General features: G+C 35.3%; 1 protein-coding gene across 3 annotated transcripts in view; it reads right to left on the minus strand.

The window, feature by feature from the left end:
* LOC126994222 (cytotoxic granule associated RNA binding protein TIA1-like) overlaps window positions 1–17500 on the minus strand; it is a 71156-nt gene that overhangs the window by 2344 nt on the left and 51312 nt on the right. Inside the window, exons 6-8 of one of the 3 annotated variants that reach the window (XM_050853509.1) lie at window positions 14832–15010; window positions 11942–12071; window positions 5821–5862 (exon numbers count right to left, since the gene is read on the minus strand). In XM_050853509.1, coding sequence (XP_050709466.1) covers window positions 5821–5862; window positions 11942–12071; window positions 14832–15010 — 351 coding nt within the window. The remainder of the gene's footprint in view (window positions 1–5820; window positions 5863–11941; window positions 12072–14831; window positions 15011–17500) is intronic. The other 2 variants (XM_050853507.1, XM_050853508.1) reach the window with 2 other exon arrangements.

The raw sequence follows: 17500 nt of genomic DNA on the forward strand, positions 1-17500 counted from the left end.
AGCTGAAAAATATTAATGAAGCAGAAAAAAATATTGAGAAAAGTTGAAAATAGAAAGACAGAGAAAATAAAGAAAGGAGGAAGAAGAAGAAGAGGAGGAGGAGGAGGAGGAGGAGTTGAAAAAATAAATAAAAATAAATTGAAAAATAATATAAAATGAAGTAGATAGATATTGAAGGTAGACACAGGAACAAAAAAATATAAATACAAGAAAAAATAAAATAAAAAGAAGAAGAAGAAGAGGAAGAAGAAGAAGAGGAAAAAAGAATGACAAGAAGGAAAAAAAATGAGGAAGGGAAAAAAAAATATTAGTGAAAATCGAGGAAAATATTGAAGAGGAAAAAAAATATTGATAGATAATAGAAGAGAGAGAGAGAGAGAGAGAGAGAGAGAGAGAGAGAGAGAGAGAGAGAGAGAGAGAGAGAGAGAGAGAGAGAGAGAGAGAGAGAGAGAGAGAGAGAGAGAGAGAGAGAGAGAGAGAAAATAGAGGAAAATATTGGAAAACTGAGAGAAAAATATTTATGAAAAGTGAAAAGGGCAAAAAAAATTTAAAAAAAGGAAAAAAATTAGAGAGAGCGAGAGAGAGAGAGAGAGAGAGAGAGAGAGAGAGAGAGAGAGAGAGAGAGAGAGAGAGAGAGAGAGAGAGAGAGAGAGAGAGAGAGAGAGAGAGAGAGAGAGAGAGAGAGAAATACAATAACAACAATAGGTGTTTGTATAATAATAATAATAATAATAACAATAACAATAATAATAATAAAAACCTATAAATACAAATGCTATGAATGTGTATATATATAAATTTAAATATATATATCAAAAGAGACATCTCGGAACAGGCAAAGACATCCCATGGACGAGAGAATTAAGATGCAGAGCTTGTATCATCATCGGTCAGAGGGTCATGCAGGAGGGTAGAAAATGAGTGAAAATTTAGACGGAATAAATGACAATCGGCTGTAATAGTTGATTGATTGATAGTTGATTGTTGCGGGGTGAGGACAGAGATATCTTGAAAAAGGGTATTGGTGTTTTTTTTTGTATAATGATTTTAAGGAACAATGATATCTTGAAAAAGGGTATTGGTGTTTTTTTTTGGATAATGATTTTTAGAACAATGATATCTTGAAAAAGGGTATTGGTATTTTTTTTTGTATAATGATATCTTGAAAAAGGGTATTGGTATTTTTTTTTGTATAATGATTTTTAGAACAGTGATATTTTGAAAAAGGGTATTGGTATTTTTTTTGGATAATGATTTTTAGAACAGTGATATTTTGAAAAAGGGTATTGGTATTTTTTTTGGATAATGATTTTTAGAACAGTGATATTTTGAAAAAGGGTATTGGTATTTTTTTTGGATAATGATTTTTAGAACAGTGATATTTTGAAAAAGGGTATTGGTGTTTTTTTTGGATAATGATTTTTGGAACAGTGATATCTTGAAAAAGGGTATTGGTATTTTTTTTTGTATAATGATTTTTAGAACAGTGATATCTATGAAAAAGGGTATTGGTATTTTTTTTTGGTATAATGATTTTAAGGAACAATGATATCTTGAAAAAGGGTATTGGTATTTTTTTTTGTATAATGATTTTAAGGAACAATGATATCTTGAAAAAGGGTATTGGTATTTTTTTTTGTATAATGATTTTTAGAACAATGATATCTATGAAAAAAATGGTATTGGTATTTTTTTTTTCATTCGTAAGATACATTGGGAATCATTTTTCTTTTACTTATGATTATTTTTTGTTTAACTTTTAATTCTTTTTTTTGGGGTGAAATTTCCGAACCCGTATCCACCTCAGGCAAAGTTAATACGTACTTGTATCATGTATTTCTTTTTGGTCCCTGAATGCCGTGCAGTGACGAGTGACTTTCGGTGTTCCGAGAAATACCTCCTCGCAGATATAAGTCGAGGGGGGTCCAGGAGGGGCGATGGGAATACAGTCGACCCTCAAATAGTACAGTTTCCAATAGTTAGGTTTCAGTTCTATACGGATTGTTGTGGAAGATCTTTTAGGATTTTTAAACTTGTCGGGAAATTTTAAAATCGTAAAAAATCTACTTAGAAAATCCACATAAAACCAAAACTGGACTATTGGAAACTGTACTATTTGAGGGTCGACTGAAGTTTTAAACGGACTGTCATATAAAATCTTTTAGGATTTTTAAATTTCCTGCTTGTCGGGAAAATTTAAAATCGTAAAAAATCTTCTGAGAAAATCCACATAAAACCAAAACCGAACAATTGGAAACCGTACTATTTGAGGGATGACTGTTGTTTTAAATGGACTGTCATATAAAATCTTTTAGGGTTTTTAAATTTCCTGCTAGTCGGGAAATTTTAAAATCGTAAAAAATCTTCTTAGGAAATCCACATAAAACCAAAACCGAACAATTGGAAACCATACTATTTAAGGGGTGACTGTTGTTTTAAACGGACTGTCATATAAAATCTTTTAGGATTTTTAAATTTCCTGCTTGTCGGGAAATTTTAAAATCGTAAAAAATCTTAGAAAATCCACATAAAACCAAAACCGAACGATTGGAAACCATACTATTTGAGGGACGACTGAAGTTTTAAACGGACTGTCATATAAAATCTTTTAGGATTTTTAAATTTCCTGCTTGCCGGGAAAATTTTAAAATCGTAAAAAATCTTCAAAGGAAATCCACATAAAACCAAAACCGAACTATTGGAAACTGTACTATTTGAGGGTCGACTGAAGTTTTAAACGGATTGTCATATAAAATCTTTTAAGGTTTTTAAATTTCCTGCTAGTCGGGAAATTTTAAAATCGTAAAAAATCTTAGAAAATCCACATAAAACCAAAACCGAACTAATGGAAACCGTACTATTTGAGGGTCGACTGAAGTTTTAAACGGATTGTCATATAAAATCTTTTAAGGTTTTTAAATTTCCTGCTAGTCGGGAAATTTTAAAATCGTAAAAAATCTTAGAAAATCCACATAAAACCAAAACCAAACTATTGGAAACTGTACTATTTGAGGGATGACTGAAGTTTAAATATGCTCCCCCACCCTAAACCCTCTGTGAGCTATTTTGCGGCCGCAGCGAGAGGAGGCGATGCTTTCGTGAATTATCATCCCCTATTCTCAACAACAAATAGTCCCCGAATTGGATTGTTTCTCCTCTCCGGAAGTCACTCGTCACTGCACGGCATTCAGGGACCAAAAAGGAATACATCATGTGAGCGTTAACTTTGCCTGGGGTGGATAAGCGTTCGGAAATTTTACCCCTATTTTATTTTTTGTTTTTATTTGTTTATTTTTTCTTATTTTCTCGTTTTTTGTTTGCCTTTTATTATTTTTTTATATTTTGTTTTGATTTCGTTTATTTTTATTTTTTCTCACTCATCAGATAAGTTGGCAATGATGTTTTTTTTCTATTTTTTTTTTTAACTTATTTTTTTTATGTTTATTTTTTTTGGGGTATTTTGCAGTCCTGAGAAAAATGACAAACCAATTTATTTATGCATATTTATTTATTTTCTTCATTTAATTTGGATATTATTATTATTTTTTTCTGAATGGGCAGTGAAAAAAAAAATATGTAGGCCTAATTATTCAAGTTTATACATACTTTTTTTTTTTCCTTTTCATTTTTTTCTCTCTTATTCTACAGACTCTTTTAAGGGGGGAGGGAGGGAGGGAGGGAGGGGGGGAGGGGGTTGGCATGCATGGAGGGAGGGAGGGAGGGAGGGGAAGAAGAGGAGGAGAGCGAGAGAGAAGAGAGAGGGAGGGAGGGAAAGGGGAGGAGGGAGAGAGAGAGAGAGGAGGGGTGGGGATATACATTGTTTTGAGGGAGGGGAAGAAGGGGGGTTTCAGGAAGAACATAAGAACATAAGAACATAGGGAGACTGCAATAGGCCTACACAGGGCAGCTCCAGAATCCACCCCCTCTACCACCTGTCAGCCTCGTCCATGTAGCTATCCAGTCTACTCTTAAAACAAGCTATCATCCCTGCACTAACTATGTGATTGATGAGTCTATTCCATTCCCCACCACCCTATTATTAAACCAATGCTTGCCTATTTTGCTCCTAAATCTGTGCTTTTCTAATTTAACCTGGTAGCAGCAACGGGGCAAATTTGTGGTTTTACCGTGTAGCAGTGACGGGCCAATTTTGTGGCTTTACCGTGTAGCAGTGACAGGCCAAATTTGTGGTTTTACCGTGTAGCAGTGACAGGCCAAATTTGTGGTTTTACCGTGTAGCAGCGATGGGCCAAATTTGTGGTTTTACCGTGTAGCAGTGATGGGCCAAATTTGTGGTTTTACCGTGTAGCAGTGACAGGCCAAATTTGTGGTTTTACCGTGTAGCAGCGATGGGCCAAATTTGTGGTTTTACCGTGTAGCAGTGACAGGCCAAATTTGTGGTTTTACCGTGTAGCAGTGACAGGCCAAATTTGTGGCTTTACCGTGTAGCAGCGATGGGCCAAATTTGTGGTTTTACCGTGTAGCAGTGACAGGCCAAATTTGTGGCTTTACCGTGTAGCAGCGACGGGCCAAATTTGTGGTTTTACCGTGTAGCAGTGACAGGCCAAATTTGTGGTTTTACCGTGTAGCAGTGACAGGCCAAATTTGTGGCTTTACCGTGTAGCAGCGATGGGCCAAATTTGTGGTTTTACCGTGTAGCAGTGATGGGCCAAATTTGTGGCTTTACCGTGTAGCAGCGACGGGCCAAATTTGTGCCATGATATAAACCCCCCAAAATAGATGATACATAATCTGATCACAAATGCTTTGATATATATTATTGAATGGTTTGTGTGAGTGATGATTTTTTCTCATTTTTCTCGCTTGGAGGGACCATTAAGAAACATGATCCCCGCTGCTACTGGGTTCAAACAAGCTATCGTCCCTGCACTAACTATGTGATTGATGAGTCTATCCCATCCCCCCGCCACCCTATTACTAAACCAATGCTTGCCTATTTCCCTCCTAAATCTATACTTTTCTAATTTAAATCCATTACTGCGTGTTCTATCCTGCTGGCTAATTCTCAGTACTTTACTTATATCGCCTTTGTTGTAACCCTTGACCCATTTGAATACTTCTATCAGATCTCCCCGCACTCTTCGTCTTTCTAGTGAATGTAAGTTGAGATGTTTCAGCCTATCTTGATATGGGAGGTTCCTCAGCCCCTGAATCATCTTGGTCATCCTCCTCTGAACTGATTCTAGCAAGTTGATGTCCATTCTGTAGTGTGGGCACCAAAACTGGACAGCATAATCTAAGTGTGGCCTAACTAATGTTAAATAGAGTCTGGGGATGACCTCTGCATTCCTGTTGGTTACCGTCCTGTTAATAAAGCCTAATACCCTGTTAGCCCTATTCCTCGCACTAATACATTGCTTCCTTAGTTTTAGGTCAGAGTTCACTAACACTCCCAAATCCCTTTCACACTCTGCTCTACTTATCGCTGTGGAGTCTAAACTATACCCGTGTAATGGGTTGCGTGTTCCTATACTAAGTACGCTACACTTGGTGATGTTAAAATCCATCTGCCATTTCTCTGACCAAGCTGACAGTTTGTTGAGATCCTCCTGCAGTGCTCTAGCATCCTCCCCTGTCCTAATAGTGCGTCCTATCCGCAAATTTACCCATGTCACTAGTTATCCCATTGTCTATGTCGTTGATGTGGAAAATGAATAAAAGTGGGCCTAAAACTGAACAGGGCAGAATCGCGCAATGTTATTTAACTGAAAGCGACAGCGGGGAATGGAGTCAGGGAAGCGATGGGGAAGACTCGGGGAAGGGTCCGGGAATTGGGGGAGGGGGCTATAACTCACTCACCAAGGTCCCTGGAGTGCTGCCCAGAAGGTAGGGGCTCGAGAGCTGCAAAAATTATGCGAGAAAAATTTAGGGGCGAGACTTTGGTGTCCTACTCTCGGGAAAAATAGTGTTTGTGAAGGAAGCAAGGGCACGAGACTGAGGCAGGGAGGCAGGGAGGGGAAAACAGGGTGGCGGAAGGAAAGAAAGGGGAAAAAATGAGGAAAAAACTAGAGGAAATATGAAAAAAATGACCAAAAAAAGTGCAAAATCAATGAAAATATAGAAAAAAACAGCAAAAAAATTTATAATGAAAAAAAAAGAATTGAGGGAGGGAGGGAAGGAGGGAAAAAAAGGGTGACGGAAGGAAAGAAAGGAAAAAAAGAAGGAAAAAACTAGAGGAAATATGAAAAAAATGACCAAAAAAATGAAAGAAATGAAAAAATAAGTAAAAAACGATGAAAACAAAACAAAAAAAAGAAAAAGAAAAGAAAAACAGGAAAATGCAAAAGGGAGGGAAAAAAAAGACCTAGAAAAGGGAAATAAAGTAATAAAAAGGAAAAGAAATTAATGAAAATATGAAAAAAAAAGACCAAAAAATAAATGACCCCAAAAACAGCAAAATTGGTGAAAATATAGAAAAAAAAATAAGGAAAAGGTGTGATGGAAGGAAAGAAAAGAAAACAAAAACGAAGGAGAAAAATATATTTGGTGGATTACCGAGAATGAAAACAGAGGAAAGGAAGAAAAGAAAGGAAGAAAGGAAGAAAGTTGGGATAAGGAGGAAAAGTGAACGGAGAAAGGAAGACAAAGAAGAAAATAAATAAAAGTAGAAATAACACATGAAATAAATTGTGCGAACGTTACGACGCATAAAAAAAAATGGAGAAAATGTTGAAATAAAAGAAATGAAAAGAAAAGAAAAAAAGAACAATAGAGAAATAAAATAATGAAAATAAAATACACATGGAAAATAAAGTTGACAAAGAAGATGAAGAAGAAAAAAAGAGAAAAAAAAAAAGAAGAAATATCAAAGTAAAATGCAACTCATCGAAAACAACAATAGAAAAAAATAAAAAATAAAATAAAATATAATAAAATAAAATAATAAATGAAATAAAATAGCAATAAATAAAATAAGTAAAAAGTAGCTATTGCCATTTTTAAGTTTCCTTTGACCAGTAGTAGTAGTAGTAGTAGTAGTAGTAGTAGTAGTAGTAATAGTAGTAGTAGTAGTAGTAGAAAGTATGTTATGATAATAGTAATAATAATAATAATAATAATAATAATAATAATAATAATAATAAATAATAATAATAATATAGATAATTAGTAAAAATCCATTAAAGTCCATCTTCTCACCACGGCCAACACACACAACACAGGAAAAAAAACACATAATATCTTTTTCTGTATTGATTTTTAGAAGTATTTCAAGAAGGAAGAAGACAATTTTTTCCTTCCCTTCTTTCATTTCTGCATTTCTCTTTATTTTCCTTCTATATTTTCCTTTTCTTCCCTGCGTGTGTGTTGGGCGTGGCGAGGCAAGGTTCCAAGACTCACAGACTGGTGAACATTCTTATAAAAAGGTTCTTGATTAAAAATTATTTGGGGCGCGGAAGACTTTTGTGGAGTTGTAAGTATTTTATTTTGAGATGCGTCAACTGAATTTTGCACTGAGTATGATTAACCCAGTAGCATCGACAGGCCAAATTTGTGGCATTACCGTGTAGCAGCGACGGGCCAAATTTGTGGCTTTACCGTGTAGCAGCGATGTAATAAATTTGTGGCTTTACCCTGTAGCAGCGACGGGCCAAATTTGTGGCTTTACCGTGTAGCAGCGACGGGCCAAATTTGTGGCTTTACTGTAGCAGTGACAGGCCAAATTTGTGGCTTTACCGTAGCAGCGACGGCCAAATTTGTGGCTTTACCGTAGCAGCGACGGGCCAAATTTGTGGCTTTACCGTGTAGCAGCGACGGCCAAATTTGTGGCTTTACCGTAGCAGCGACGGGCCAAATTTGTGGCTTTTACCGTGTAGCAGCGACAACAAATTTGTGGCTTTACCGTAGCAGTGACGGGCCAAATTTGTGGCTTTACCATGTAGCAGTGACGGCCAAATTTGTGGCTTTACCGTGTAGCAGTGATTTAACAAATTTGTGGCTTTACCGTAGCAGCGACGGACAAATTTGTGGCTTTTACCGTGTAGCAGTGACGGGCCAAATTTGTGGCTTTACCGTGTAGCAGCGACGGGACAAATTTGTGGCTTTACCGTGGAGCAGTGACGGGCCAAATTTGTGGCTTTACCGTGTAGCAGTGACGGGCCAAATTTGTGATTTTACCGTGTAGCAGTGATGGGCCAAATTTGTGGCTTTACTGTGTAGCAGCGATGGGCCAAATTTGTGATTTTACCATGTAGCAGTGACAGGCCAAATTTGTGGCTTTACCGTGTAGCAGCGATGGGCCAAATTTGTGGCTTTACCGTGTAGCAGCGACGGGCCAAATTTGTGCCATGATATAAACCCCCTAAAATAGATGACACATAAACTGATCACAAATACGCTGATATGTATAATGAAATGGTTTGTGTGAGTGATGATTTTTTCTCATTTTTCTCGCTTAGAGGGACCATTAAGAAACATGATCCCCGCTGCTACATACCGGGTTAAGGTTATGTGATGTACTACTGTAATATTCTAAGTCTTTATATTTTCCTTTGACCAAATTTGACACACGTTTCTATCCACACTAATTTTTTTTCCTTTGCCAAATTTGACGAGATTTCTCCGGCTTTAAAAAGTGAAGCACCCCCCACACACAAAGTCTTCCACGCCCCGTTTTCTGTGCATTCCCCTTAAGGCTAACAGCGGGGACTCATCCTTCCGACATGCCACAAGAATATAAGAAGAAGAAATCGCAAAACTCTGAATGGATAGCGAGAGAATGGAGAATATATAACAGTAATGATAATAATAGTAGTAATAATAAATGTTAAATATGTATATCACACTAGCAGGGCAGGAATACAGTGAAAAAATGTATAATTCGGTAAGAGTAAAAAATATTGCAATACGGAAGATTTCTCATAATATTGTCGTCTAGAATTTTGTTAGTTTTTATTTAACTTTATTTTAATTTTTTGGTGCATACGAAGTTTAAAAATATATATGCAATTATTTTTTTTAATACAACGGATGAAACTTAACTGTCTTGGAAAAAATATGAAGACTGGAAAAGAAAAGAAAACAATATCGAAAAATTGTCTTGAAATTGTCTTGAAAAAATAGAATGATTGAAAAAGAAAATGGAAAGGAGAGAAAAAACAAGAAAAAAAACAATGATATCAAATGCAAAGAAAGAAAATACGGAACTGTCTTGAAAAAATATGGATTGAAAAAGAAAAAGAAAATATATTCATTACAAAGAAAAAGAAAAAAAATATTGTATGTAAGAAGAAAAAGAAAAAAAGAAAATTTGCTGATCTTTCCAAATACAAGAAAATGAAGGAAAATAAAGATGTAAAAAAAAAAAAAAAAAGATAATCACTGATCTTGTAAATTAGAGATAAAAAAATATATGTAAAAAGAGAAAAGGAAAAGAAAATTAGGATTGAAAAAGAAAGAAAATATATGAATGGAGAGAGAGAGAGAGAGAGAGAGAGAGAGAGAGAGAGAGAGAGAGAGAGAGAGAGAGAGAGAGAGAGAGAGAGAGAGAGAGAGAGAGAGAGAGAGAGAGAGAGAGAGAGAGAGAGAGAGAGAGAATTATCTGATCCTAAAAAAAAGAAAAGAAAGAAAAAATGAAAATATATGAAGAAAAAGAGAAAAAGAAAAATAATTAGCTGACCTTAAAAACAAACAAAAAAGAAAAAGAAAAAATGAGAAGGAAAATATAAAGGAAAAGAAAAAAAAGCTGATCTTAAAAACAAAAAAGAAAAGAAAAAATGAAAATATATGAAGGAAAAGAGGAAAAGAAAAACAATTAGCTGACCTTAAAAACAAAAAAAGAAAAGAAAAAATGAAAATATATGAAGGAAAAGAGAAAAAAAGAAAAAAATAGCTCATCTCAAAAACAAACAAAAAAAAAAAAATATATATAATATACCTACATAGAAAAAAAAAAAAAAAAAATAACACCTCATATATACAAGAAAAAACAAACAAACAAATAAACAAACAAAAAAAGAATGCCAAGCTGAATTTCGCTAACCAATCATCATCATCATCATCATCATTATTATTATTATTATTATTATTATCATTATTATCATTATTATTATAGATGCAATAGTGAGAAGTCTTCCGTAGTATTGAGAGAAGGCATATAAGGCAGTAATGTCATTATGTCATGCAATCACTATGCTAACATAAATAGTAGTAATCGTAATTTTAATAGTAATAATAGTAGTAATAGTAGTAGTAGTAGTAGTAATATATATAAGTGTAAGTAATTTAAATCTTGCCATGCACTGCTTCTTATAAGTAATGCAACGGAAATGGGTAGAAATATATCACAATGAAAATATTATGACGGAAATTGGAAAAAGGTTAAAATATATCGTAATGGAAATGAAAACGGACATAAAAAAAGGAGAAATTATATATATGTGAATTTGACCCACGGAAAAAATTAGTAGAAATGTATTATGACGGAAATTGAAAAAAGGTTAAAATATATCGTAACGGAAATGAAAGAGAAATAAAAAAGGAGAAATTATATATATGTGAATTTGACCCACGGAAAAAATTAGTAGAAATATATTATGACGGAAATTAAAAAAAGGTTAAAATATATCGTAACGGAAATGAAAGAGAAATAAAAAAGGAGAAATTATATATATGTGAATTTGACCCACGGAAAAAATTAGTAGAAATATATTATGACGGAAATTAAAAAAAGGTTAAAATATATCGTAATGGAAATGAAAACGGACAAGAAAAAGGAGAAATTATATATATGTGAATTTGACCCACGGAAAAAATTAGTAGAAATATATTATGACGGAAATTAAAAAAAGGTTAAAATATATCGTAATGGAAATGAAAACGGACAAGAAAAAGGAGAAATTATATATATGTGAATTTGACCCACGGAAAAAATTAGTAGAAATATATTATGACGGAAATTAGAAAAAGGTTAAAATATATCGTAATGGAAATGAAAACGGACATAAAAAAAGGAGAAATTATATATATGTGAATTTGACCCACGGAAAAAATTAGTAAAAATATATTACGGTGAAAATAAAAACTATATTATGACGGAAATTGAAAAAAAGTAAAAATATATGTAATGGAAATGAAAAGAAAGAAAAAAATGAGAAATTATATATATGTGAATTTGACCCACGGAAAAAATTAGTAGAAATATATTACAATGAAATTAATAAGTAAAATATATTATGACGGAAATTGGAAAAAAGTAAAAATATATCGTAACGGAAAAAAAAAAAAAAAAAGAAAAAAAAGAGAAATTATATATATGTGAATTTGACCCACGGAAAAAAAGCAATTACGAAGAACTTGACCAAAATAATTAATACAGAAATGATTGTAGTGAAGAACAGAGGAAAATTAAGGAAAAAAATAGGAAAAAATAGGGAGAGAGAGAGAGAGAGAGAGAGAGAGAGAGAGAGAGAGAGAGAGAGAGAGAGAGAAACAATGAAAAACGAATATAAAAGAAAACAGAAAAGAAGAGTGAGATGGAGGAAAAGGAAACAAACAAACAAACAAACTAGATAAATAAATAAAAACGAAGATAAAAGAAAACAGGAAAAATTTATTGATGAAAACAAACAAACAAACAAACTTCAAATTAACAAACAAACAGACCCCCCCAAAAAAAGATGCAAAAATAATAAAAAAAAAAAAAAAAAAAAAAAAATAATAATAATAATAATAAAAAATAACGGCAACAGAAAAACGAGAGAAAAAAAAAAGTCAAAACAAGTCTGTAAAAAAACACATTTCCTTAACACACACACACACACACACACACACAGACGCACACACTTACCTGTCAAACACACACACACCTTATTTCCTCACACACACACACACACACACACATACACGGCCCCTCCCCTTCCCCTCCCTCTCCCCACTACACACCTGTCCACACACACAAACGCACACACACACACACACACACCTGAAATTGCTGGACCGGGTATGCGCCCACCACCGAGGTCGGCTGCTGCAACTGGGGCATCTGTCCGGCCGGGAGCTGCGGCTGGGGGACTCCCTGCCAAGCCGTGGGTACCCCTGCCATGCCGGCCATCCTGCGGGGGGGCGGCCAGGGGTTAGTGGGGTGACGAGGGAAGGGGCGGGTGGGCAGGGTTTAGTGGGGTGACGGGGGAAGGGGAGGGTGGGCAGGGGTTAGTGGGGTGACGGGGGAAGGGGTGGCGGGAGGGGTTAGTGGGGTGACTGTGGGGGAGGCAGGGGTTAGTGGGGTGGTAGGGGGGTGAGGAGGGGGGGGGGGATGAAGTGGTGGAACATATACACAGACAAATAGATGAGTTAATGTATTGAAAAATGATAAAATGAGAAAATAAATACTGATAAATAAATGATAAATAAATAAATCAAATAAATAAATAATGATGAATAAATTAGTTAGTGTAGAAAAATTATGAAATGACAAATGAAGAAGAAAATGGGTTACAAAAATAAAATAAAAAGAAAATATATGAAGGAAAAGAAAAAAAAGAGAGAAAATATATGAATGGAGCGAGAGAGAGAGAGAGAGAGAGAGAGAGAGAGAGAGAGAGAGAGAGAGAGAGAGAGAGAGAGAGAGAGAGAGAGAGAGAGAGAGAGAGAGAGAGAGAGAGAGAGAGAGAGAGAGAGAATTAGCTGATCTTAAAACAAAAAAGAAAATGAATGAAGGAAAAGAGAAAATATATGAATGGAGCGAGAGAGAGAGAGAGAGAGAGAGAGAGAGAGAGAGAGAGAGAGAGAGAGAGAGAGAGAGAGAGAGAGGAGAAACAATTAGCTAATCTTAAAAACAAAAAAGAAAAGAAAAAGAGAGGAAATGGAGAGAATGAGGAAAGAAGAAGAAGAAGAAGAAGAAGAGAATAAAATGTGATAGGCCTATGAGATAATTTGCGTTAAAGAGGAAAGAGGAAACAGATTAATAAGAGGAGTAGAAAATATGTGTTAATGTTGATATAAATAAACAAACAAACAAGCAAAAAAAAACAAAATATATAGTTGAAGGAAAGTCATTGAGTATTTAAAATGATTAGAAAATGCTGTATATATATTTCTTTAAGTGCAATAGTAGTAGTAGTAGTAGTAGTAGTAGTAGTAGTAGTAGTAGTAATTATGGTATTAATAATTTGTTTCTAGTGAGCAACTTTTTGAATCTGTGAATAAATAGTGTTGTTATTAGGACATAAATTCTATATATTTATGCAAGTTAATCATGAAACTTTGGCGACATATACCTGTGGAAATACATTACTACTACTACTACTACTATTACTACTACTACTACTACTACTACTGCTACTACTACTACTACTACTACTACTACTACTACTACTACTATTACAACTACTACTACTACTACTACTACTACTACTACTATCAAGACTACCACTACTACTACTACTACTACTACTACTACTACTACTACTATTACTACTACAATTACTACTATTACTACTACTACTACTACTACTATTACGACTACTATTACGACTACTACTACTACTACTACTACTTTTATTATGTAGGAGGCAAAAATAACGGTTTCCAGCAGCACTTATACTTGTAATACTTAAACTTTATACCTATACTTAAAACTTATACCTATACTTATAAACTTACTTAAACTTATACCTATACTTAAAGTTTATAGCTATACTTACCTATATTTATACTTACTTATACAGTTATACTTATACTTACTTAAACTTATACCTATACTTATAATACTTAAACTTATTCTGGTGGCACTTATACCTATACTTATAATACTTAAACCTACTTTTTGCCTCCTACATCTCTATTTTCCATCACTACTACTACTACTACTACTACTACTACTACTACTATTACTACTACTACTACCACTACTACTACTACTACTACTACAACTATTACTACTACAACTACTACTACTACTACTACATAAAAGATACCTCCACCCACTACTACTACTACTACTACTACTATTACAAGTCGAGCTACATTAAGAAAAAAATTAAACAACCAACATTTCCAATTTTTTTCTATAGGCCTACACCAGCATCGACAAAAACAACAACAACAACAGCGGACAGACAGACAGACAGACAGACAAACAGACGTACAGACAAACGGACGGAGGGTAGACAAACGACACATAAACAAACGTGTACAAACAAACAAACGGACGAACACACAAAACGTCGCAAGCATTCCAAACGTGAGGAAAATAAATGATGATAAAATAAATCCAAACGTCGCAAACATTCCAGGGTGAAAAAAACGAGAACAACAACAACAACAGCTAGACTAAGCATCGCAAGCATTCCCAAACGTGATGGATAAACATAAACGGACAAACAAACAAACAAACGGCTGAGATATATTAATACACGCGCGCACGCACACACACACACACACACACACACACATAAAAAAAACATGTATTGAAGAAGAAAAAAAACCCATACATGACACAGTAAAACACACACACATACACACATACAAAACACGCACATAAGAAACACAAACAAACAAACAAACAAACAAACACCATGTACCCTCCTCTACCTACACACACGAAAACAAAAAAAAAAAACAGACCACACGACCAAAACAAACAAATATATATACAAAAAAAACACACACAAACAAACATGCGAACGAACACACAAACACTGACACAAACATGAAGAAAAACACACAAATAAATGACGCAACACACACACACACACACACACACACACACACACACACACACACACACCAAAAAATCAAACACATAAAATCAACAAATAAAACAGGAAAAACACAACCAAACGCAACCAAACAGCCACATGTCCGCCTCCTACCCCTGCTGGTATCCGTACTGTCCATAAGTGAACCCCTGCATGCCGAGGAATTGTTGTCCCTGGACCTGGGGAGGGTAGCTCTGGGGGTACCAATAGCCCATCTGGCCGGCGTAGTTGTAGGGGTACTGAGTGCCGGGCAATGGCTGGAAAGATAGGCATTCGGTCACATCGGTCAGGCTCTGAAACGCAAGAGAAGGGAGAAAGACCTCACCACACAGGCTGGGGAGACAGGGGCATGGGTGTGTGTGTGTGTGTGTGTGTGTGTGTGTGTGTGTGTGTGTGTGTGTGTGTGTGTGTGTATTTACCTAGTTGTATTTTACAGGGCCTGGGCTTACGCTCATGTGGTCCCGTCTCTGTATCTATAATTATCCAACTTTTCCTTGAAGCTCTGCACACTCTTCGCCGATACTATTTCATTGTGTGTGTGTGTGTGTTTGAGGGGGGAAGGGGGTGTGGAAAGGGGGATGGTGACAGGCAAGGTTAGGTTAGGTTAGGTTAGGTTAGGTTAAATTTGGAAAAGTTGGAAAGTTTCGTTTAGTCGGCGCAACATCTGTGGTCATATGCCGGAGAGACAGAAGGGGAAGGAATTATAGAAGGGAACAGACCCCAGGAGACGGGACACAACCCCTGATTAATACCTGGTACCCATTCACTGCTGGGTGGACAGGGGCGTAGGGTATCGGAAAAGCCACCCAAATTTTTCCACTCCGACCGGGAATCGAACCCGGGCTCTCTCGGTTGTGAGCCGAGTGTGCTAACCACTGCACCACAAAGCCCTCCAGTTAAATTTGGGGTGGGCAAGGTTAGGTTAGGTTAGGTTAAATTTTGGGAAAGGGTGGGAAAGTATGGTGTGTGTGTGTGTGTGTGTGTGTGTGTGTGTGTGTGAAATGATCTAAACACACAAACAGTTGACATATAAGGTGTTGGTGAAGAGGAGGAGTGTAGGAAAAACAAACAAAAAAACAAACAAAATCCAAGTGGCCAATTGGATTTAAACAACAGACAGACAGATTAGATGGGCAGATTGTTATTAAATTTCAACTCACAGTATAATTAAGTATAAATTTTGATGAAACAGCAATAAATTTTGGGGCTAAGAAAGAAAGAAAAAAAAAATCACATTAGTTCATATCAGGTTCAGTTAAAATTTTGTTATCGGCTAAAAATAAAATGGAGTGAATATTTTTTTTTGTTATGTTTAAAATCCCCGGTTATGTTACGTTGGGTAAGTCATATTTTAAGTTATGTTATGTGTTATGTTTTCCAAGTTGTGTTAAGTTCAGCAAATTTGATGTTAGACTTAAACTAATATATATGAAAGGTTCGTTGTCTAAGAATAAATTAATGCAATATAATCTCCCTCTTTATATTAAAAAAAAAATATGTTACCAGTTCAATTTTCGGAGTTATCAAAAGTTCGGAAATTTCACATTCGGCCAAAACAGTTAATACAAAACACTGGTCGACTATGAAAAATTTAGGGCATAGAATCTCTCTCTCTTTCTCTCTACAAAAAAAAGAAAAATATGTTATCAGTTCAATTTTCGGAGTTATCAAAAGTTCGTCAAATTTCACGTTCGGCCAAAATAATTAATACAAAACACTGGTCGACTAAGGAAAATTTAGGGCATAGAATCTCTCTCTCTTTCTCTCTACAAAAAAAAAGAAAAATATGTTATCAGTTCAATTTTCGGAGTAATCAAAAGTTCGTCAAATTTCACGTTGGGCCAAAATAATTAATACAAAACACTGGTTGACTAAGAAAAATTTGAGGCATAGAATCTCTCTCTTTCTCTCTCTCTCTATATAAAAAAGTTACATTACCAGTCCAATTTTCGGAGTTCATCAAAAGTTCGGACATTTGACGTTCGGCCAAACTAACTTAACATAAAAGATTGACTAGCTAGGAATAATATATGGGGTTCAATCTCTCTCTCTTTCTCCCTATAAAAAAAAGTGTTACATTACCAGTCCAATTTTCGGAGTTATCAAAAGTTCGGACATTTCACGTTCGGCCAAACTAACTTATCACAAAAGATTGACTAGCTAGGAATAATATATGGGGTTCAATCTCTCTCTCTCTCTCTTTTAAAATAACACAAGGAGAATTAAGTGCCCCGCCGAAGTCATAATCTAATATCGGCCTCATTCAACTTCCGCCGCCCAGGTAAGGAAGTTAGATTAATCATTTCCGTACAGGTGGAATTAATACCTGAGTCAATTTGCCGAGAAGATTAAAATTTCTCAAAACGTAAATATTTTCGGGTTTGTCGGAAAGAGAAAAAAAAGTTAAGCGTAAGTTTGTGATGAATTCTTTAAACTAGCGAGAGAGAGAGAGAGAGAGAGAGAGAGAGAGAGAGAGAGAGAGAGAGAGAGAGAGAGAGAGAGAGAGAGAGAGAGAGAGAGAGAGAGAGAGAGAGAGAGAGAGAGAGAATGAAAAAATGAAAACACTAAAAATGAAAATATCAATGAAAGTACGAGAAAAAATAGAAAAAAAGGGGAGAGAGAGAGAGAGAGAGAGAGAGAGAGAGAGAGAGAGAGAGAGAGAGAGAGAGAGAGAGAATGAAAAAATGAAAACACTAAAAATGAAAATATCAATGAAAGTACAAGAAAAAATAGAAAAAAAGGGGAGAGAGAGAGAGAGAGAGAGAGAGAGAGAGAGAGAGAGA

This window comes from Eriocheir sinensis, unplaced genomic scaffold (genome assembly GCF_024679095.1).
Source record: "Eriocheir sinensis breed Jianghai 21 unplaced genomic scaffold, ASM2467909v1 Scaffold750, whole genome shotgun sequence".
Taxonomy (NCBI): domain Eukaryota; kingdom Metazoa; phylum Arthropoda; class Malacostraca; order Decapoda; family Varunidae; genus Eriocheir; species Eriocheir sinensis.